Here is a 24240-nt window from a genome sequence, read left to right as displayed (position 1 = left end):
TCTCACTAGTGTTTGTTGGATTCTGTTGTTTCTGTAAATTGCCTTCAGTCTGGTTTGGACCAACTCTATGTGTAAAGTGTCAGGAGAGAACTTTCGTTATGATTTGGCGCTATAGAAATAACATTTGATTTGATTTCTTACAATCCCGTTACTATGTCCAAAACACTTTGGCGGTGACTGTTGGACAAATGTGGTACAACACGTACGAATACACAACAGCAGAAAAACGACCACATCTGGAACCTCAGCGCTGTAGTTTAATCTTACTGGTGTTTTGTGAATGAGTGCTGAAGGGAATCCCAGTGTCGTCTGTACATTAGCCTGAACAGTACCCCCCCCCCAGCCTCTGTTCCGTCCTTTACTCCGCTGCATTAGAGGATTGTTGATACACCAGAAATCCCCTGAGACGACTGATATCCACGTCGCAGTAGTAACAAATTCGCCGCCCGCCGCCTTTTAATGGTTTGAACTGCTGCAGATAAAAGGGGCGGTGCACGCTGCTGGTGCTTTCATTAGCTCACACTGGTCCGTGTTCTCCAACAGAACCCACTCTCCTTTCACTGGTCTAATATTCTATCAGATGATTAAAGGCTGATGTCAGGACTGATTTAACGTGGCTGTTAAATATGAGCGGAGGCCCCGGTACCGCAGAAGTCTGGTTCACAGCTCCACGTCAAACAGCTGACAGGTGGGCCACGAATGTCCCCCCTGGGGTCCATCTGAAACAATCAGACCGGTTTGATCTGGATTTAATTCTGGATCATCCACTCGTTCATTCTGCGTTGGTAAACGCGGTTGAACCAAGGTTATTATCATTAACAAAAACTAATGAAATGACCAAAACTAGAATTGAAAAAACATTTTCGTTAACTGAAATAAATAAAAACTATAATTAAAAGAAAAAAAAACATAACTCACTGAAACTGTATTGTGTGTTTATAAAACTAACTAAAACAGATAAAAATTATGGATAAAATTCCCTTTGTTTTCGTCTTTGTCAGTGTCAGATCGATGTTAAATCGATTTATTTCGCTCGAGCAATTTTCTGTGCTGTCTCCATACGACACTTTTTGCTCCGTCACTTGTGTTCACTTGTGGTTTCCAGTCGTCTTCTGGTCCCCACTCTACCTGGAAACATGGAGACTAAAGCAGCAGAGTCCTGTCTGGGATTGATTTGAATAGGAGCACAGAGAAGAAGAGAAAAGAGACCACTGAACTACAACTGAACTACAACTAAACTACAACTAAACTACAACTAAACTACAACTGAACTACAACTGAACTACAACTAAACTACAACTGAACTACAACTGAACTACAACTGAACTACAATTAAACTACAGCTGAACTACAACTAAACTACAACTGAACTACAACTGAACTACAACTGAACTACAACTGAACTACAACTGAACTACAACTAAACTACAACTAAACTACAACTGAACTACAACTAAACTACAACTGAACTACAACTAAACTACAACTGAACTACAACTGAACTACAACTAAACTACAGCTGAACTACAACTGAACTACAACTGAACTACAACTGAACTACAACTGAACTACAATTAAACTACAGCTGAACTACAACTGAACTACAACTGAACTACAACTGAACTACAACTAAACTACAACTGAACTACAATTGAACTACAGCTGAACTACAACTAAACTACAGCTGAACTACAACTAAACTACAACTGAACTACAACTAAACTACAACTGAACTACAACTGAACTACAGCTGAACTACAACTAAACTACAGCTGAACTACAACTAAACTACAGCTGAACTACAACTGAACTACAGCTGAACTACAACTGAACTACAACTAAGCATTTAGAAAATAACAAAAACTAATAAAAACAATCGAACCTGCTCTAAAAACGAATTAAAACGAACTGAATTAGAGAAAAAAAAAGTCCAAACTAAATAAAACCAAACTATGATGAAAAATCCTAAACTATTGGAACCTTGAGCTGAACCTTCTGAACACAAATACCATCGTGTATGTTCACAAAACCATCCAAACAGCTGAAGGATGCAGTTTTGAATAAACTGAACTGTGTAAACGTTACCTCCTCACACTTCTGGAATTCCACGGTCTTGCCGTCGCCGCGTACACAGTCCAGGAGGCGTAAACGTAGGCCCCGCCCACAGATGGCGTTTTCACTCAGCTGACACGTACTCCAGTCTGTGATGAACACACAAACACACACACAAACACACACTATCAACAACAACCTCAACTCCGTCCAATCAGCTGATCACACACACAGTTCCACTGCTGGGATCTTCACTCTAGTTTGTTCTATAACAGGGACGTCCAGCTCCTGTGAGTTCAGCCCAGTATGATCTGAACTGGGCCGGACCAGAACCAGAAGAACAGAACTATACAGAAAGAATGTCAACTCCAGACTGTCCTCTGTGTTCTGGAGAGAAAAAAGTTACATGACATGACGAAAATGATCACATCTACTAACAGGACTGGACTGGACTGAGCTGGACTGAACTGAGCTGGACTGGACTGGACTGGACTGAGCTGGACTGAACTGAGCTGGACTGGACTGGACTGGACTGAGCTGGACTGAACTGAGCTGGACTGGACTGGACTGGACTGGACTGGACTGGACTGAGCTGGACTGGACTGGACTGAGCTGGACTGGACTGGACTGGACTGAGCTGGACTGGACTGGACTGAGCTGGACTGGACTGAGCTGGACTGAACTGAGCTGGACTGGACTGGACTGGACTGGACTGAGCTGGACTGAACTGAGCTGGACTGGACTGGACTGGACTGAGCTGGACTGAACTGAGCTGGACTGGACTGGACTGGACTGGACTGAGCTGGACTGAACTGAGCTGGACTGGACTGGACTGGACTGAGCTGGACTGAACTGAGCTGGACTGGACTGGACTGGACTGAGCTGGACTGGACTGAGCTGGACTGGACTGAGCTGGACTGAACTGAGCTGGACTGGACTGGACTGAGCTGGACTGGACTGAGCTGGACTGAACTGAACTGAGCTGGACTGGACTGGACTGAGCTGGACTGGACTGAGCTGAGCTGAGCTGGACTGGGCTGGACTGGACTGAGCTGGGCTGGGCTGGACTGAGCTGAGCTGGACTGGACTGGTCTGGACTGAGCTGGGCTGGACTGGGCTGGACTGGACTAAGATGAGCTGAGCTGAGCTGGACTGGACTGGACTGCACTTGACTAGACTGGACTGGACTGGACTGGATTGGACTGCACTTGACTAGACTAGACTGGATTGGAATTGACTGGACTGGATTCTTTGGGGGTCCAAAGGAAGCTGCAGATCCCGTACCTGAGACCCTGTACTGGTACCAGAAGCAGGTGCTGTTGAGGACACAGGGTTCTGACTGGACCGACTCCGGACACACTGACTTTTCTGAGGCGGGGGGGCGGACGATGGTCCTGGTCCGGGTCCTGGTTGAGTTCTGGTCGCACGGCTGCACATGAAGCACCGACAAAAACACATGAGGGGGGGGGGGGGGGGGGGGCTGAAGCCTGTTGGACTCAGAGGGGGACAGGTTTCACACACACACACTTTATCAAGCAGGTCTTTGATTCCATTTTCTTGCTGGGGCATTTTTTTTTTTCTCTTAAACCCTGTGCATGATGGTAAAGTGATGAAACACTGGATAGATGAGATGAAAAATGGAAATATAACTGCGATTGTGTTCTGCAGCATTATAGAACAAACCATGTTTTTGGATGAAAATGTTGAATCAAACACATATTGGATGCACTGCATCGTATTATTTCAGGTCCTAAACCTTTTGTTTAATCTTTTTCCTATTACACTCTTTAATTTAAACTTTTTTTTTTTTTTTATCAAGACGATTCTTCTGTAATTTCCAAGAAAGTGTTTGATAAATTATCTACACAAATCTGCAACACATGCAGCGGTGACTTTCAAATATACTGAAAATGTGCTAAGAATAGATGTGAAAACAGCAGCTGGTGCTCAGCATTAGGGCAGATAGCACAGATTATTTTAATCCATGCACAGATCGTATCTCATTGAACCAGAATGTATTTGGTCTGGAGAAGCATTTGAAAATAAGACGATGGTTTAATAGGATCCAGTGATACCAGCAGATAGAGGCCAACGATAAGGACGCTTCCCCTGTGGAAGCTCAGACTGTGTCAGGGTGGATTCTTCCTCTGTGACATACGACTGCATCGAGCACAAACACAAAGCGCTGTTCTGCACCGGGTTTGTTCACTTTAACCCATGGAGACCCAGGGCTGCTTCTGTGGACGCTCCCACATGGATTTGACCTTTATTAAGTCATTTATTCTAATATTATCCTCTTTATTTGGCATTTTTTCAGTGTAAATCAGGTATTTTCCTATATTTAATTTACTGATCATGTAGATGATTATTAAAACTCAGAGTAAATTTAAAGGTTACTTTATCAAAACAGAGAAAACTGAAGAAAATGTTGTAGAAGATGACAGTGTTTCCACAGTAACTATCGAGCTTCTGAATGTCCAAATGTGGTCATATCTGATGACCATGAAAAGATGAAGAACTGTATTTGACACCAATTATTGACATGGATTGATAGGATTAAACAGTTTAGATCAGCAGATGGTTTAGGTTAAAGGAGGACGTTTGGGTCTGTAAGGGTTAAAGGAGGACGTTTGGGTCTTTAAGGGTTAAAGGTGGACGTTTGGGTCTGTAAGGGTTAAAGGTGGACGTTTGGGTCTGTAAGGGTTAAAGGTGGACGTTTGGGTCTGTAAGGGTTAAAGGTGGACGTTTGGGTCTTTAAGGGTTAAAGGAGGACGTTTGGGTCTGTAAGGGTTAAAGGTGGACGTTTGGGTCTGTAAGGGTTAAAGGTGGACGTTTGGGTCTGTAAGGGTTAAAGGTGGACGTTTGGGTCTTTAAGGGTTAAAGGAGGACGTTTGGGTCTTTAAGGGTTAAAGGTGGACGTTTGGGTCTTTAAGGGTTAAAGGAGGACGTTTGGGTCTGTAAGGGTTAAAGGTGGACGTTTGGGTCTGTAAGGGTTAAAGGTGGACGTTTGGGTCTGTAAGGGTTAAAGGTGGATGTTTGGGTCTTTAAGGGTTAAAGGTGGACGTTTGGGTCTGTAAGGGTTTAAAGGTGGACGTTTGGGTCTTTAAGGGTTAAAGGTGGACGTTTGGGTCTGTAAGGGTTAAAGGTGGACGTTTGGGTCTTTAAGGGTTAAAGGTGTACGTTTGGGTCTGTAAGGGTTAAAGGTGGACGTTTGGGTCTGTAAGGGTTAAAGGTGGACGTTTGGGTCTTTAAGGGTTAACGGTGGACGTTTGGGTCTGTAAGGGTTAAAGGTGGACGTTTGGGTCTGTAAGGGTTAAAGGTGGACGTTTGGGTCTTTAAGGGTTAAATGTGGACGTTTGGGTCTGTAAGGGTTAAAGGAGGACGTTTGGGTCTGTAAGGGTTAAAGGTGGACGTTTGGGTGTTTAAGGGTTAAAGGTGGACGTTTGGGTCTGTAAGGGTTAAAGGTGGACGTTTGGGTGTTTAAGGGTTAAAGGAGGACGTTTGGGTCTGTAAGGGTTAAAGGTGGACGTTTGGGTCTGTAAGGGTTAAAGGTGGACGTTTGGGTCTTTAAGGGTTAAAGGTGTACGTTTGGGTCTGTAAGGGTTTAAAGGTGGACGTTTGGGTCTGTAAGGGTTAAAGGTGGACGTTTGGGTCTGTAAGGGTTAAAGGAGGACGTTTGGGTCTGTAAGGGTTAAAGGAGGACGTTTGGGTCTGTAAGGGTTAAAGGTGGACGTTTGGGTCTTTAAGGGTTAAAGGTGGACGTTTGGGTCTGTAAGGGTTAAAGGTGGACGTTTGGGTCTGTAAGGGTTAAAGGTGGACGTTTGGGTCTGTAAGGGTTAAAGGTGGACGTTTGGGTCTGTAAGGGTTAAAGGTGGACGTTTGGGTCTGTAAGGGTTAAAGGTGGACGTTTGGGTCTGTAAGGGTTAAAGGTGGATGTTTGGGTCTTTAAGGGTTAAAGGTGTACGTTTGGGTCTGTAAGGGTTAAAGGTGGATGTTTGGGTGTTTAAGGGTTAAAGGTGGACGTTTGGGTCTTTAACCCTATAACACCAAACGTATCATATTTGACACATGAGTTTTGAAGCCCTCTACACGATCAGTGTGATATTTTTTTTTCTTTTTTTCTACCAGACTGTCATTAATGAGGAAGGAGGAAGAACTTTGACCACTTAGAAAAGGAATCACCAATGTGTTCGACATGTTTGTGTTATATTATGTTTTTGTTTGTTCAAAAATAATAATATTTGAGCACTGAGACCCAATGGATCAAATATGATACAAAATTAAAACTCATAAATGGAAATTTGTATTTGGTTGGTCAGAAGGACCAATAAAGGCTCCAGTTTCAAAGATCTGGAATTTTCTGTTAATGATTTAATGGTTCAGGCTTTACAGGGTTAAGGGTTAATGTCCAGCTGTTTAAGGGCTCTAAATACAATCTAACACCAACAGAATTTTATTGACACATTCTACGTCACCAAAAGACGACAGGTAGCATCATGGACTGTACGCAGCCAACATGTAAATGACCTTGGTCTGATCCAGAATGTGGTCCTTCACAAGGTTATTATCATTAATGAAAACTAACAAAATGACGAAAACTAGAATTGTAAAAACATTTTCATTAACTGAAATAAATAAAAACTAGAATTAAAAGAAAAAAAGATAACTAACTGTAACTGTATTGTGTGTTTATAAAACTAAAATGGATAAAAACTATGGATAAAATTCCCTTCGTTTTCATCTTTGTCAATGTTGGATTAATATGAAATCAATTTATTTTGCTCTAGCAGTTTTAGCTAACGGCACCGTACGACACTTCATAGTCTGTCACTTCTCGTCACTTGTCGTTTAGACTCGTCTTCTCGTCCCAACTCTACCTGGAAACATGGAGACTAAAGTCGGGATAAAGCAGCAGAGTACTGTATGAGATTACAACAGCAAGGAAGATAAAAAATATGAAAACACCAAAACTACACTAAACTGAACTAGAACTAAGCATTTAAAACAAACAAAAAAAAATTATAAAAACTAGCAATCCTGCTTTAAAACTATTTAAAACTAACTGAATTGGAGAAAAAAAAGTCAAAACTAAATAAAACTAAACTAGAATGAAAAATCCAAAACTATTAGAACCTTGGTCCTTCATCCCCCCGGACCCCAGAACCCCTCAGATGTGTCCCCTTTAACAGCTGCTCTGACACCATCCTCCTCCTCCTCCTCCTCCTCCTCCTCCTCCTCCTCCTCCTCCTCCTCCTCCTCCTCCTCCTCCTCCTCCTCAGAAACAGCCCAGGGCTGTACAGCTCTATCCAATTACAACAGCCTCCTGTATTTTACGTCGAACATCTCTGCGCCTTCTTGCGCTCTCCACTTACCAAGGCCATTTTCCATTCTTGACGCACACTTTCCAAGAACCGCGTCTCATCTTTGTCTCTGAGGACAATTAAGTCATCAGGAGTGAGAACGTGTGACACATGGGAAAGTGCAGTATCAAGAATTACACATGTACTAAGTGCTTATTTTACAGAAGAGGCAAATCACCCATAGCCGTTTTATACACGCCTGTTAAGTGGTTTCCAGGGTAACGGGTATTATGGAACCAAATGCATTAAATCATACGTTCTGTAAAAGCTCAGAGTGCTGCCAAATCGTGTTAATTTAAAAATGTTAATGCGGTGAAACGTCGGCGGAGAAACTGGAAGCTGAATGAAGTGGTCTGCACCTGTTTGTGCTCTTTTCTGTTTCTCTGACTTTGTTTCAGTCCAGTGAACTGCAGATTTGACAGGAAATCCATAACATGGCTGCGTGGCTGTGATCAGTACGCTGTCGGACAAAGACACGACCATGCTCCACATTTAGCCCCAGGGTTCCCCGTCAGCGGAGAACACCGGCCCATTAGTACTGTGAGGACACCCGACTGGATCTGCAACACGTCTGAGTTTCCATCATTTTAAAGCCACACTCTGGACTTTTTGGTCCTTCCAACTCTATTTCCAGGTCATTTTGGTGGAAGAACAACCACAGTAGGGTCAGTTCCACTGTGGTCATGTCTCCAGAGCGTCTGGACCTCCTGCACTGACACTAGGACACTTGTGGTTTGGGGTTGGAACCCCGACACTAAAACAACTACAGAATGTGACTGCTTTAGGGCGTACGTCACATCCTCCTCCACCTTCAGAGGACGAGGCAGGTCAGTGACGTTAGGGCTGAAGGAACTGGTTCAGACTCAGATGAAGCAGAGGTCGAGGTTGATTCCTGATACAACAAACATCAGAACATGAGCAGCGACAGCCGACTGGGAGAGGAAGGAGGAGTTTTGAGTTTTGTTTTCAGGGCTACATTCTTACAAATAATGTCGACAAAAGCATTTCCTGTTCTGCTGTGGCCTGTTCAGACTGGGTATCCCAGTCCCTTGGACCCAAAGTCCATTTCATTTTATCCATGTGAATGTAAACGGTCCATGTGCCAGTACCGTACCTGAGTCCAGCTGAAGGCGGTCCTGGGTACAGACTACGTGGACTCCAGGACAGTGGAAACGCTCTGAATAACTGCAGTAGACGAGGCTAGCCCCGGGTGTCTGTCATCAGCTGGATTTACAACGTTACAAATGGATCTAAGACTTATTTGTTTTCCAATATGAACATGACCACCACACAGTAAAACTATGTTCCCACAATAAACAGCTGGTTCTAGGTTCTATAAATCTGCTCTTTTTTTTTTTTTTTTACTGTTTGTGGTATTTTTAAAAAATAAAATGATAGTGTTTGTATGAATAGTGTAAGGTACTTTACCTGAACACATGGTTGAACACACATTCATGGTCTTTCCTCTGGAAGTTTACTGACACCGGTGGCTTTGGACAGACTGTTTCTGTAAACAGCACCCCCTAACTGAAAAGGTGGATGATGTTTGGTTTTTTTTGTTTTTTTTTTGATGAACCTTATTTAAAAAGTGAATGGGTTTTCTTTTTTAGTCATATGAAGTTTTATGTTTTCAAACACTTTTTTTTGATAAATGTATAATTTTTGATGTTGCTTAATTTTATTTTGAGACACTTTTTTTGGTACAAGTCTATTTTTTGGAGGAGATTATTTTGTTAAAAAAATCATACAAGTTTAATTTATTTCTTTGTACAAATGATTTTTCATTACATTTTTTTTAGGCGATAGTTTCATTTTCCATGCAAGTGTATTTTTTATTTAAGGGGTACATTTATTTTTCAGATACTTCTTTTTAAGTTAATCACAATCTCCTTTTTTTTCTTGCCCCTCTGGGCCACCGTACATTAGGGCACAGGTGTCAAACATGTGGTCCGGGGGCCAAATCTGGCCCCTGGGATGAACTTGTGAAATGCAAAAATTACACAGAAGATATTAACAATCAAAGATGTTCAATCTAAAGTGGGTCAGACCAGTAAAATACTATCATAATAACCTATATATAATGAAAAAAAGCTACGTTTTTCCTTTTGTTTTAGAGTCAAAAAAGTAAAATTACACAAAAATGTTGACATTTACACACTGGCTTTTCACAAAAAAAAACAATGCCTGTTTGTATAGAATTGTAATAACTGCAGGAAAAAAGGCAGTGACCAGACACTGGCTCCAACCTGAACCAGCTCATCTGGAATAATGTAGATATTGTGACTGAAATTTACCAGATGGACAGACGAACCTTCTCCCTTCGATTACAAATGAACACATTTTCAAATCTCTGGTCAAAGTGGATATTTTTTGTTTGCACTTACCAAACACAAGCTGTTGGAACCCTAAATGTACAAGAAATGACAATAGAATGACAATGGATCTGGAATTGTCTGTTTTTTTGTTTATTTAATTAATTCTACTGTTTATTTATGTATGTATTTATTTATGTATTTATTTTTCTTTCGAGAGAGGAGGTCAAAGTCTCTTGGTCTTTCGTGTGTGTTTTCTTTATGTAACAATGCATCCATTGTTCACTGTTCAACTGTTTTGTTTATTATTAACACAAAAAAAAAGAAAAAAAGAAAAACTGAAATGTTGAGAATGGACAGATTGGTCACTGGTCACATACTTGTTTGGTGACCACAGTGTAATTTCAATGTATGCTGAAATCTTCTCAATATTTCTAAATAAAAATGTGAAAAAAGAAAAAAAAAAGACTTTGTGCAAAAGTAACTTTGGTAAGAAAGAACAGAACGCGGCCACACTGGAAACCACTCGGCCTTCAGTGTTTGCACATACAGACGGACAGACGGACGGACACTGAACTGATGACCCTACCCTGCCGTGAAGGTCCAGGGTACGAGTGATGTTCCCCAGGATTCTATGGATGGTTCTGATGATGAAAATACTGCGTCCACCACAGACGCTCCTCTAACCCGGACAGACGGAGGCGGTTGAGTGTGTGCTTCTTACCGAAGGGCAGGGGCTCCAGGGTCCCCAGGGCGCCATCACACAGTGGTTGGGACAGGCCAGGGTGCAGACCTGGGCTGTGGGGGGGCTCTCCTCCTGCTCACACAGACTGTCTTCCACGGTGGCGCTGCTCTCCTCGCTCCTCCTTCCCTTCTGAACACACCTAACACAGCAGCAGCACATGCACTTGTATAACTCGTCTCTGGGGCTCTCCTAACTAGGGCACTTTCTTCTGTTTCCAAACACATTTCTAAGTTTTTGTCTCAAAATAGAAGGCTTATATTCTCAGATAGGACCGTGCAAAACATTTTAATGGGTCTCCACAGTTTCAAGTTTCAGGTTGTGAAGGTTCCGATTACAGGTTTTTTGTGTCAGAATAAAACATTAAAACAAACTCTGACGTGTGACGGTCAGATTTAGGCTCCGCCCACAGCAGGTCCTAATGCACTATTCAGATTCTTTGGTGAAATCTGATTTTTTTTGTGTGTGTTGGTTCATATTCCACATTAAATACGACCCTGAAGTGACCCGCATGCACTAAAGAGGACCTGAAGTGACCCGCATGCACTAAAGAGGACCTGAAGTGACCCACATGCACTAAAGGGGTCCTGAAGTGACCCACATGCACTAAAGAGGTCCTGAAGTGACCCACATGCACTAAAAAGGTCCTGAAGTGACCCACATGCACTAAAGAGGTCCTGATGGAATACGTGACCACATAGACACACACTGTGTTTACAGAAGGAAATCTGGTTTTCCTCCGCTTTGACCAACAACTGGGACGTTTATCACATTTCAATGACATAAAGGTCGGATAAATGCGACCTGGACGTTCAGACTGAAGTCACATTAGAAAATATCAGATCTGGGTCAGATCTAGGACCACATATGACAGTGCCCCGGGTCAGATTTAGGACCACATATGACAGTGATTTGGGTCAGATTTAGGACCACATATGACAGTGGTCCGGGTCAGATTTAGGACCACATATGACAGTGGTCTGGGTCAGATTTAGGACCACATATGACAGCGGTCTGGGTCAGATTTAGGACCACATATGAAAGTGATTTGGGTCAGATTTAGGACCACATATGACAGTGGTCCGGGTCAGATTTAGGACCACATATGACAGTGGTCCGGGTCAGATTTAGGACCACATATGAAAGTGATTTGGGTCAGATTTAGGACCACATATGAAAGTGATTTGGGTCAGATTTAGGACCACATATGACAGTGGTCTGGGTCAGATTTAGGACCACATATGACAGCGGTCTGGGTCAGATTTAGGACCACATATGAAAGTGATTTGGGTCAGATTTAGGACCACATATGACAGTGGTCCGGGTCAGATTTAGGACCACATATGACAGTGGTCCGGGTCAGATTTAGGACCACATATGAAAGTGATTTGGGTCAGATTTAGGACCACATATGAAAGTGATTTGGGTCAGATTTAGGACCACATATGACAGTGGTCTGGGTCAGATTTAGGACCACATATGACAGTGGTCTGGGTCAGATTTAGGACCACATATGACAGTGGTCTGGGTCAGATCTAGGACCACATATGAAAGTGGTCTGGGTCAGATCTAGGACCACATATGAAAGTGGTCTGGGTCAGATCTAGGGCCACATATGAAAGTGGTCCGGGTCAGATTTAGGACCACATATGACAGTGGTCTGGGTCAGATTTAGGACCACATATGACAGTGGTCTGGGTCAGATTTAGGACCACATATGACAGTGGTCTGGGTCAGATCTAGGACCACATATGAAAGTGGTCTGGGTCAGATCTAGGACCACATATGAAAGTGGTCTGGGTCAGATCTAGGGCCACATATGAAAGTGGTCCGGGTCAGATTTAGGACCACATATGACAGCGGTCTGGGTCAGATTTAGGACCACATATGAAAGTGATTTGGGTCAGATTTAGGACCACATATGACAGCGGTCTGGGTCAGATTTAGGACCACATATGAAAGTGATTTGGGTCAGATTTAGGACCACATATGACAGCGGTCTGGGTCAGATTTAAGACCACATATGAAAGTGATTTGGGTCAGATTTAGGACCACATATGACAGTGGTCCGGGTCAGATTTAGGACCACATATGACAGTGGTCTGGGTCAGATTTAGGACCACATATGAAAGTGATTTGGGTCAGATTTAGGACCACATATGACAGCGGTCTGGGTCAGATTTAGGACCACATATGACAGCGGTCTGGGTCAGATTTAGGACCACATATGACAGCGGTCTGGGTCAGATTTAGGACCACATATGAAAGTGATTTGGGTCAGATTTAGGACCACATATGACAGTGGTCTGGGTCAGATTTAGGACCACATATGACAGTGGTCTGGGTCAGATTTAGGACCACATATGACAGTGGTCTGGGTCAGATTTAGGACCACATATGACAGCGGTCTGGGTCAGATTTAGGACCACATATGAAAGTGATTTGGGTCAGATTTAGGACCACATATGACAGTGGTCCGGGTCAGATTTAGGACCACATATGACAGTGGTCTGGGTCAGATTTAGGACCACATATGAAAGTGATTTGGGTCAGATTTAGGACCACATATGACAGCGGTCTGGGTCAGATTTAGGACCACATATGAAAGTGATTTGGGTCAGATTTAGGACCACATATGACAGTGGTCCGGGTCAGATTTAGGACCACATATGACAGCGGTCTGGGTCAGATTTAGGACCACATATGACAGCGGTCTGGGTCAGATTTAGGACCACATATAACAGTGGTCTGGGTCAGATTTAGGACCACATATGACAGTGGTCTGGGTCAGATCTAGGACCACATATGAAAGTGGTCTGGGTCAGATCTAGGACCACATATGACAGTGGTCTGGGTCAGATTTAGGACCACATATGACAGTGGTCTGGGTCAGATCTAGGACCACATATGAAAGTGGTCTGGGTCAGATCTAGGACCACATATGAAAGTGGTCCGGGTCAGATTTAGGACCACATATGACAGTGTTCTGGGTCAGATGAGTGCTGTTCAGACTGTCTGGAACAGATCAGATCCAGGTCACATATGGACACATGTACCTGCAGTTTGAAGGTAGACTAAGCCTGCCTTCACACCTGGACTGTCCTTGGTCCTTTGGTTCCACTTATTTGCTTCAGATCGAATACAGACTTTATTTTTTTCCTTTAGTTCGATCACATTCTCATTGTACTTGTTGCTAATGGACCAAACTGTGTAAACACAAGCATGTGACAAACTGCGCTGGCATTGGACAAAAAAGTCGTGGGCGGGGTCAATCAGAGACAGCAGGTGTTAATGAAAACAAACATGGAGGTCCAACGTGCAGTCATGGTTTACAGCACAGGTGTCAAACATGCGGCCTGGGGTCCAAATCTGGCCCACCAAAGGGTCCAATCTGGTCCTGGGATGAATTTATGAAATACAAAATGACACTGAAGATATTAATAATCAAGGATGTTAGAATCATTTTAGGTCATTTCAGTCTGAAGTGGATCAGACCAGTCAAATACTATCAGAATAACCTATAAATAATGAAATTTTCTCTTTGTTTTAGTGTAAAAAAAAAAGTAAAATTACACAAAAATGTTTACATTTACAGACTATCCTTTATAAAAAACATGTGAACATCTGAAATGTCTTAAGAGAAGTCTGTGGAATTTTACTAATATTCTCCGTTATTTAATGTTGTGTGTATTTGTAGATCCACCGTGGTCTCTAAGTTGTGATTCACATGTATAAATGATAAACTAAGGCCTAATATTGTTCACATTGCGCTTATTTTACTAAAGAATTTTCAGGTTGTTCATATTTGTTCATGTTGTGTTCAAGTACAATTTGTAAATGTAAACATTTTAATTATGGAATTTATTTGTTTCACTTAAAAGTTCTTATCCTACTGTTTATATTATTTTCCTGGTCTGGCCCACTTTAGACTGAATGTGGAACTGAACTAACAGGAGTTCGACAGCCCTGGTTTACAGACTCTGTTTTCTATTTTGACAGACACACATTTACTAAAATAATATGAACTGTCCAGAACAGCTGATTGGATCCAGTTTGGTCAGATGGACATGTGACCACATGTCCATGAGACCTTCAGTGTCCTCATTGGTCCTCAGCTCATGGCTGCTGCTGTCAGCTCTGACTACCCATGATCCTCGGCTCCTTCCAGAGGCTACGGTGGCTCATCAACAACAAAAAGGCTCAAAGGCTTGTTTGGGCTGGAGGACGGTTCTATTCACATCTGAGCTCAACTGAACCACAGTCCGTTTGGAAGTGGACCAGGACCAACTCTTCTAGGTGGTCTGGGTCCACTTGGTTCAAATCAGCGTTCACATGTTTGTATTCACACCAAGGTTATTATCGTTAACGAAAACTAATGAAATGATGAAAACTAGAATTGTAAAAACATTTTTGTTAACTGAAATAAATAAAAACTATAATTAAAAGAAAAAAACACAACTAACTGAAACTGTATTGTGTGTTTATAAAACTAACTAAAACAGAAAAAAATTCTGGATCAAATTCCCTTGGTTTTGGTCTTTGTCAATGTCAGATTGATGTTAAATGGATTTCTTTGTCTCTCTCAGTTTTCTGTGCTGTCTCCATACGACACTTTTTGCTCCGTCACTTGTGTTCACTTGTGGTTTCCAGTCGTCTTCTGGTCCCCACTCTACCTGGAAACATGGAGACTAAAGCAGCAGAGTCCTGTCTGGGATTGATTTGAATAGGAGCACAGAGAAGAAGAGAAAAGAGACCACTGAACTACAACTGAACTACAACTGAAATACAACTGAACTACAACTGAACTACAACTGAACTACAACTGAACTACAACTGAAATACAACTGAACTACAACTGAACTACAACTGAAATACAACTGAACTACAACTGAACTACAACTGAACTACAACTGAACTACAACTGAAATACAACTGAACTACAACTGAACTACAACTGAACTACAACTAAGCATTTAGAAAAAAAACAAAAACTAATACAAACTATCAAATCTGCTCTAAAAATGAACTGAATTACAGAAAAAAACTCAAAACTAAATAAAACTGAACTATAATGAAAAATCCAAAGCTATTAGAACCTTGATTCACACCTAAAACAGTCTGGACTTTGGGGGAAATGAACTGTGGTCAGTCTTAAATGGACCAAAGGCAGTAGGAGTGAGTCCAGCTCCTCCAGTCCTCAGTCACTGTCCGCTGGAACAGTGAACACTGAGGACTCTGGGGTTTGGACACAATGAAACCAGTATGATTTCCATCCAACACTTAAAGCAGGGCTGTCAAACTCAGGTTAGTTCAGTTCCACATCCAGCCCAATAGGACCTGCAGTGGGCCGGATCATTCAAATAAGAACAGAATAATACAGAAGTAATATCAATTCCAAAATTTGTATGTCTAATTTCTAAGTTTTAAAGTGGAAAAAGTAAGATTATATTATCAAAATTTCTACATCTACAAACTATCTTTTAAAAAAATATGGAAAAACATGAACCATGACCAAAATGAAATTTATTCAGAAAAAAAGTGCAATTTTAATAATTTATGCCATTATTTGGCCTCAGCTTCTCATTTTCACATGTTCATTACAACGTACAGATCACAGTGGATCTACAAATGCACAAAACATTTAAGAACAGACAGAATATTGGTAAAATTACTCTGAAATCTCTTAAGACATTTCAGGTTGTTCATATTTGTTCAGGTTTTTCACATTATTTGTAAAAGGATAGTCTGTAAATGTTAACATTTTTGTGTAATTTTACTTTTTAACAATAAAACAAAGAAAAATATGTGGTTTTTGTTATTTATACTTTATTATGATAGTATTTTACTGGTCTGACCACTTTAGATGGAACTGAACTAAATTTATTTTGACATCCTTGATTGTTCATATCTTCAGTGTAATTTTTGTATTTCACTAATTCATCCCATGGGCTGGACTGGACCCTTTGGAGGGACAGTTTTGGCCCCTGGACCGCATGTTTGACACCCCTGACTTAACCTTCCAGTATCCGGGTGCGCCTTTTAGGCACACTTTGCACTTCGTTTTAAAAAACTTCATATTACTTTTCACAATTTAAATAAATATAGAAAAATACCTGATTTTCACTGAAACAAATGCAGAACACAGAGGATAATATGACAATAAATGAAAACATCATATGGGAACTGGCACAGATGTAGCTCTGGGTCTTTATGGGTTAAGTACAGCGAAAGAAGACGCTGCGAAAAAATAAAATAAATAAAAATCCAACAAGACTCATTAGGAAGCAGCAGCTCATTCTGACTATTTGTTTTCTCCAGGCATTGCAAGTGTCAGAACCAGAGTGACTGCCAGCTGCAGGACGGCTGCCAGAACCCCCCCCCCCCCAGGCTGCGGTGCCAGGCCTACAGTCAGCCCCCCCCCCCCAGGCTGCGGTGCCAGGCCCACAGTCAGCCCCACCCCCCACCCCCCCAGGCTGCGGTGCCAGGTCCACTGTCTGCCAACACTAACCCGCTCACTGACCTGATCTTGCGGCTCTGGACCCCCTCCCCACAGGCTGGAGAGTCATCCACAGAGTTGATGGTACAAATGGACCAGGGCTCAGTCCTCCACTCATACTGGCTGCATTCACTGTGGCACGGCACGGCCTGGTACACCTGCACACACACACACACACACACACACACACACACACACACACACACACACAAAGGAAGGAGGGCTTATAGTATGGACACAACTGAGTGTTTCAGGTCACATACTGCACTAAGGCTGTGTTTACACTGAAGGTAAATGTGCCCAAATGTGACCTGGATCTGATCTGACCCAGACCACTTTCATATATGGTCCTAAATCTGATACAGATCTGATATTTTCTAATGTGACTTCAGTCTGAACGTCCAGGTCGCATTTATCTGACCTTTACATCATTGAAATGCGATAAATGTCCCAGTTGTTGGTCGGAGCAGAGGAAAACCAGATTTCCAGGACCTCTTTAGTGCATGTGGGTCACTTCAGGACCTCTTTAGTGCATGTGGGTCACTTCAGGGTCACATTCAGTTCAGATTCAAAACTGATAGAAGTCGTATTTAATGTGGAATATGAACCAACACAAAAATAATCAGATTTCTCCCATAAATCTGAAGTGTGCATTAGACCTGCTGTGGGCGGAGCCTTAGATGGTACAAGTACAGATAAAAACAGTCGTGCATCATGAACACAATTAATACTTTTTTTTAATATATATTATAGCTGTTCACAAACACTTCTTGGTTATTTCAAGAAGAGTTGTGTGCTTTTATATAAATAATAGGATGCTTTAATATAATATAATATAATATAATATAATATAATATAATATAATATAATATAATATAATATATATTATATCACATCAGATACAGAAGGAATTTCATTCAAGTTCATAATGTTTCCCCAATAATTCTAGGAAATAACTATTAGGATTTCAGATCAAAAAGGCCTCAGTTAAATTGCCCATATAGTTGGAATAAAACATTTTTCGATCTTCTCATAAAATTATTATAAAAATGTGATTTATTCTGCATCAAGTGTATCTGGGACTCAGGGTCATGACTGATGTGTAGAAATAGGAATAAAAAAAAGACCAATGTGTGTGAAAACAGAATTATTATTCCAACTTTACAGGCAACAGGGTCCAGAGTTCACTGGATGTCAACACAGTTCACACATCTGGAACAGTTTTAGGACATTTACCAAACATATTCAGTACAATAATGTTCTCAGTGCACACAAACATACAGTCACTGGCACAGACGGAACATTTACATAAATACATATACACACATCTACACAAACACCTCTACATACGCACACACACAGTCTGGTTTGGTTTGGTCTGTCTTCGTCTGTCTCAAATGTATAATTATTTTCTGCTATTATAATCAGTCTGTCCTGTCTGTCCTTCCTCTGCATTCTGTCCATCCTGTCTTTCATGGACATCCATAGAATTTCAGGACTCTAGGTTATGAACTGTGTTTGTGTTATTGTCTGCACTCTGTGTTTGTGTTTGCATATTAAAATAACATTAAAATTAAAAAGCTAACAGTTTTATGATTTTGACCAAACCTATCTTCTACAATACGGCTCTCACTGCACACAAATATACAGTCACAGTAAAATGAATCTAATGCCTGCTCTGAGGACAACAGCACGGGACGCATCAAACAACAATGACCACGGCAGGATCCAGATGGACGAAGGAGGCGCCTGCTGAGCCCCACTCAAACCACTGACTATGGGATGTCTGTATAAACCACTGACTATGGGATGTCTGTATAAACCACTGACTATGGGATGTCTGTATAAACCACTGACTATGGGATGTCTGTATAAACCACTGACTATGAGATGTCTGTATAAACCACTGACTATGGGATGTCTGTATAAACCACTGACTATGGGATGTCTGTATAAGCAGGGGAACAGCCAGGCCAATGCTCCTGTAAACACACGTTTACGCTCAATCTATGTAACAATCTGCCACAGTAAAAGGTATACTCTGGAGGACAATTTGTGGAAAAAGCTATGACAAGCAGTAATGGGGTTCTGTAAGTGTGTGTGTGTGTGTGTGTGTGTGTGTGTGTAGACTAGAGGCAGAGGGAATGAGTGCTGAGTATTCCATCCCCTCTGGGCCACACAGATGCCTATTACACACCCTCATCATCTCCCATCTGTCCCTGCAGATGCCCCTGCTGGGTAAACTGGCATCTACTCTGCCCCCACTTCCTCCACTACGGTTGGAGAAGCTTAGCGGCGTCTTAACCCATAATTTTCATCACCACGAAAATGCTGTCACTTTGTACACTGTATATATATATATATATATATATATATATATATATATATATATATATATATATATATACACATACATAAAATACATGTGGAGCAGAAGAACCTGGAGGAATCAGGCGACAACAGCACTTTAAAACCAGATGACGGTGCCATGAAGCATAAGGTAGAATTAATTTTATATTTCTTATTTTCTTTAAATATTACATCCATGTAAAGTCAGTGTACCAGACTGAGACTGAACACTAACACACGGTACATCTTCAGTCACACACACACTACAGCTCCGTTCAGACTGCAGGTCTTAATGCACAATTCAGATTTTTGGGTGAAATCTGATTTTTTTTGTGCGCTCGTTAGTGATGGGTGATTCACAAAAAAACATTCAAATGAATCAATTCATTTAAGTGAATGAGTTGAATCGATTTGTAATGCAACTGAATCGATTCAGCAGCACTTTGCTAATATTTAGTTTATTATCACCTAATCTGATCAGAATCTCTCATTTAGTCGGAGGTAGAAGTGCTGTGGGACGTGCTGTGCCGCAGGTCGTTTCCACGGCAACATGTCTGATTGTATCTTGAGACTAGTTGCTGGCAACGGACGGACAGAGGTAGTGAACCACTGAATGAAAGAGCGGCAGAGGAGGGCCGACGAGAGCTGAGTAGCATCGAGTAGTTGAATAAATTCTGAATCATTCACGAATCAATGACTCACTGAATCACTCTGTGAATCGCTGAGTCTATTGAACCAATGAATGAGACTAGATCCCCTAATGTAAGAGGACAGAACAGAAAGAAAAGCAAATAAAATAAAATGAAACACAGAGCACAAAGATGTTTAAAGCAACGTAAAATAGAAAGATAGAAAGATAGATAGATAGACAGACAGACAGACAGACAGACAGACAGACAGATAGATCATACTAAACACAGTTACCTATCGACAGTAGAACTGTGTTTTTAAACTAGTTTTATAATTTTCTAATTCCATTCTTCATAGATGAACAGAACAGACACATTTAGGGGTTCGACCTGTTGTCCTTCTGTTTGTTAAGTGATGTAGTGGATTTTTTTAAATGGTGAATCAAATGAATCGATTCATAACAGAAGAACCAACTATACTTCTCTTTTCTCTTCTGTTCAGACAAGGTATAGCTTTTTTAGATGTTACCTGCTTGACAGTTTCGACTGTGACTCCAGTCTTCCTCAGAAGGAAGACTTGTTTATGAAATCCCATATGATGAAATTTAATGATTCCTCAGAAGGAAGACTGGAGTCACAGTCGAAACTGTCAAGCAGCTAACATCTAAAAAAGCTATACCTTGTCTGAACAAAAGAAAAAAGAGAAGTATAATTACATAAACAGAAGACAAAATGAACATCTTTAGCCTTAGAGGAACCAACCGAAAGAATGGAGTCAGTAAAAAGAATCGACTTCCTGTCACTGGTGCTGGTTCATATTCCACGTTAAATGTGACTTCTGTCAGTTTTGAGTCTGAACTGAATGTAACCCTGAAGTCTGTAACAGATCTGTCCCAGGTCACATGTGGACACAAACATCAGATCAGATCCAGGTCACATGTGGACACAAACATCAGATCAGATCCAGGTCACATGTGGACACAAACATCAGATCAGATCCAGGTCACATGTGGACACAAACATCAGATCAGATCCAGGTCACATGTGGACACAAACATCAGATCAGATCCAGGTCACATGTGGACACATTTACCTCCAGTCTGAACACAGACTATGAAAACACACAAACAGGTCCAGCTGATCGAACCAGTGCTTTTTCTCCATCTGCTAAAACACCCTCAGATAAACAATACAACAATCAATTCAGAAATTAGAGCAATTAAATGATTTCTATAATAAGATGCTAAAAAGTGTTATCGACTGCCGCTAATGAAGCCCTAGTGTTCCTTAGAAAAGCCCACGTAGCCTCTCCGATTCATAAAAAGATGGAACATCATTTGAAGGTAGTCCCCAGAAGCTGTTGTGCGCTCTGTGATCCAACTGTGTTTCAGTGTCTGGGCTCAGACAGCTGACACTCACAGGGTGGACTCAGAAATTGGTTATGAAATCCCATATTATGAAATTTAATGATTTGGTTTACTATAAAATAATGCAAATAATGTATAAAGCCAAATTAAAGTGACTCCCTGTCTGTGTCCAAAGGTCCTTCTAAACATGAGTCTAAATAGGATTTATGAGATATTTGGAAATGTGTCGAACAAAAAGCTAGAAAAGAGACTAAAAGCAGATGTGTATGTGTTACTGGAGTTCAACTATGGAATGAGTCCAGCATGGATTTAAGAATGTGCAGCTCATTTTGGATATTTAAAAAAATGGTACGTAAGGCAATTTTTGAAGGATACAGTTGTTCAGATGTAATAAGTAAATAATTTATTTTGGACTCTACATTAAATTCCCATTAATTTGGTTGGTTTTGTTTTCTATTTTTCTGGTTTAGTTTCACTTTTTTATGTTTTTTGCTTGTTTGTTTGGTTGTATGCATTGTTGTTTTTTTCTTTTTCCTCTGTTGAATGCTGGGTAACTGAATGTGTTCAGTAGGACAGGCATTAATGTCAGCGTTCTGCTTCTGTCTGGGCCTGTTCACTCACTAACCTGAAGTGATGTGACATTCACAAACCAATCGAATCTTTTGAACGGCTCTTTGAAATGAACGATGGGAACCGAGTCTTTGTAAAGAGCCGTTCTTTTTTTTTTTTGATTAATAACAGTGGTTAATCACTGTTGTGATTTGTGCAATTTTTTTCCATATGTTTACACACATTTATTGTTCTTGTTCTGAGGGAAAATGCACTACAGTTGTTCAGGTATTTAAGTAACTGCAATGATAAATGGCTTTTGTGTTTTGTGCAGTTTTTCTGTATGTTTCCACACATACTGTTCTAGTTCTGAGAATGTCACTACAGTTCAGGTATTTCAGTACTTGCACTGATTAATCACTGTTGCGTTTTGTGCAGTTTTTCCATATGTTTCCACACATTTATTGTTCTTGTTTTGAGGAGAATAACATATTTCATAAGAAAATGTTTTATTTTCTTCTTCACTTTTATTCTACAGACTAGTCCACATAATGTACTGTGATGTTTTTGGTCCAGTTCCATCATTTGTCTAATGTCACCTCTCATGTCATGGATTTATTCCACACATTTGAACTAACTATTCTTTTTTACAGTAAGATAATATTTACTGCCGCGCTAATTAAACACCTTTAAAATGGAATGTCAATCATCACATGTAGCCTATTTAGTCATTCAAACACTGGTGTTTCAAAAGAATGCCAAAAACATAAAAGAGTCAGTCTTTTGAACGACTCTTTTCAGTGAACGACTCCTGATTGAACGACTCCCTTCAAAGCGCCACCAGTCCCATCACTACTAACCTGTGGGGAGTGTTTGGAGTGTGGACACTGGTTGGATTATTATGTGATGACTGAATACAGAATTTCATCATCATCATCATCATCATCATCATCATCAGCCTGGACAGACCCAACATGCATTCTGTCTTCAGGAGCTAAAGCAGAGCAAACGTACAGAATGAACGGCACTGACCTGAGCCTGCGTGGATGTCCATAAAGCAGAGCAACACAAGCCAGCAGAGTGACACGGGGAGAGAAGAAAAGTCATAGATTCATTAGTTTGGATTTGGCCTGCAGTGACACAAATATAGTGTTTTTCTTTTTTAGAGATTTGATTAAAAAAAAGCTGCATTCTGCTCTGTGTTTCATTAACGAGGGTATAGGATGATTAAGTACTTCATCATCTCCACCCAGGCTGGGAGTCTTGGTTATTTTGCCAAACTGAATGATTCATAGTGATGACAGAGTTGTGAAGTGCTGCAGTCGGTTGGAACAGCTGTGGAACGGGCCGAGCTGCAGCTGAAGGCAACGCACACAAATTAATTTGTCTGGAGATGGTGAGAGGGAAGTCTGCGTGAATACGCATATGTTCTGAGCTGGTGTGTGCTCTGGATCTAAAGTAAGAGGACCGAAGGAAGCCAGCGCTTTCTGCTGGAGCACAGACACTTTTCTGGACTTTCTGATTAAACTCCTCACAAGAAACAAAGGACATTCAATAAACCCTCAAACATAAAACATGATAAAAAATGGTTAAGAATTAATGAATAAAATAGAAACTTTTATGGGATCTGGAAGTATTTACGTAGAATCCAACTGCAACAGCATACAGTTTCCATCAGGGCTGTCAGACTCACTTTAGTTCAGTTCCACATTCAGCCCAAACTGATCTGCAGTGGGCCGCACCAGTAAAATAACAGCATAATAACCTGTAAATAATGACGACTCCTAATTTTTCTCTTTGTTTCAGTGCAATCAAAATTTAATTAAGAAAATTTGTACATTTACAAACTATCAAAACAAAAATGATGTGAATAACCTGAAAAAACAGACATTTCTTGAGAAAAATAAGTGCAATTTTAACAATATTCCACCTTAATTTACCACTTATATGTGCATATTACAGACTGGATCTACAAAGACATAAAATATTTAATAACTGGAAGAATAAAGTTAAAGTTTCACTTTTCAGGTTTTAGGTTTGTCACATTCAGGATAGTTTGTAAATGTTAATATTTTCCTAATTTAATGTAAGTTTTTACACGAAAACAAAGAGAAAAATTTGGAGTTGTCATTATTTAGAGGTGTAATGGAATATATTTTTCACATTAAACTCAGAAAATCTGGAGTCATTACTTATAGGTTATTATGCTATTATTTCAGTTGACATCACATTGTTCTGTACGTGGAACCTGAACTAAAACCGTTCCACAGCCTTGATTGTGAATATCTTCAGTGTAATTTTTGCGCTTTGCAAATTCATCCTGCAGGCCAGACTGGACCCTTTGGTGGACCGGTTTTGGCCCCCGGGCCACATGTTTACACCCC

At 40.9% G+C, this 24240-nt stretch overlaps 1 protein-coding gene across 1 annotated transcript in view; it reads right to left on the bottom strand.

Moving 5' to 3' along the window:
• Positions 1 to 660: 660 nt before the first annotated feature.
• Positions 661 to 24240, bottom strand: part of LOC115412790 (thrombospondin type-1 domain-containing protein 7A-like) — a 172070-nt gene continuing 148490 nt past the window's right edge. The window contains exons 5-10 of the mRNA XM_030125450.1: positions 22889 to 22894; positions 16987 to 17120; positions 10449 to 10608; positions 3337 to 3481; positions 2086 to 2201; positions 661 to 777 (exon numbers count right to left, since the gene is read on the bottom strand). Coding sequence (XP_029981310.1) covers positions 661 to 777; positions 2086 to 2201; positions 3337 to 3481; positions 10449 to 10608; positions 16987 to 17120; positions 22889 to 22894 — 678 coding nt within the window. The remainder of the gene's footprint in view (positions 778 to 2085; positions 2202 to 3336; positions 3482 to 10448; positions 10609 to 16986; positions 17121 to 22888; positions 22895 to 24240) is intronic.

This window comes from Sphaeramia orbicularis, chromosome 21, assembly GCF_902148855.1.
Source record: "Sphaeramia orbicularis chromosome 21, fSphaOr1.1, whole genome shotgun sequence".
Classification (NCBI taxonomy): Eukaryota; Metazoa; Chordata; class Actinopteri; order Kurtiformes; family Apogonidae; genus Sphaeramia; species Sphaeramia orbicularis.
This window is presented reverse-complemented; position numbering and strand designations above follow the sequence as displayed.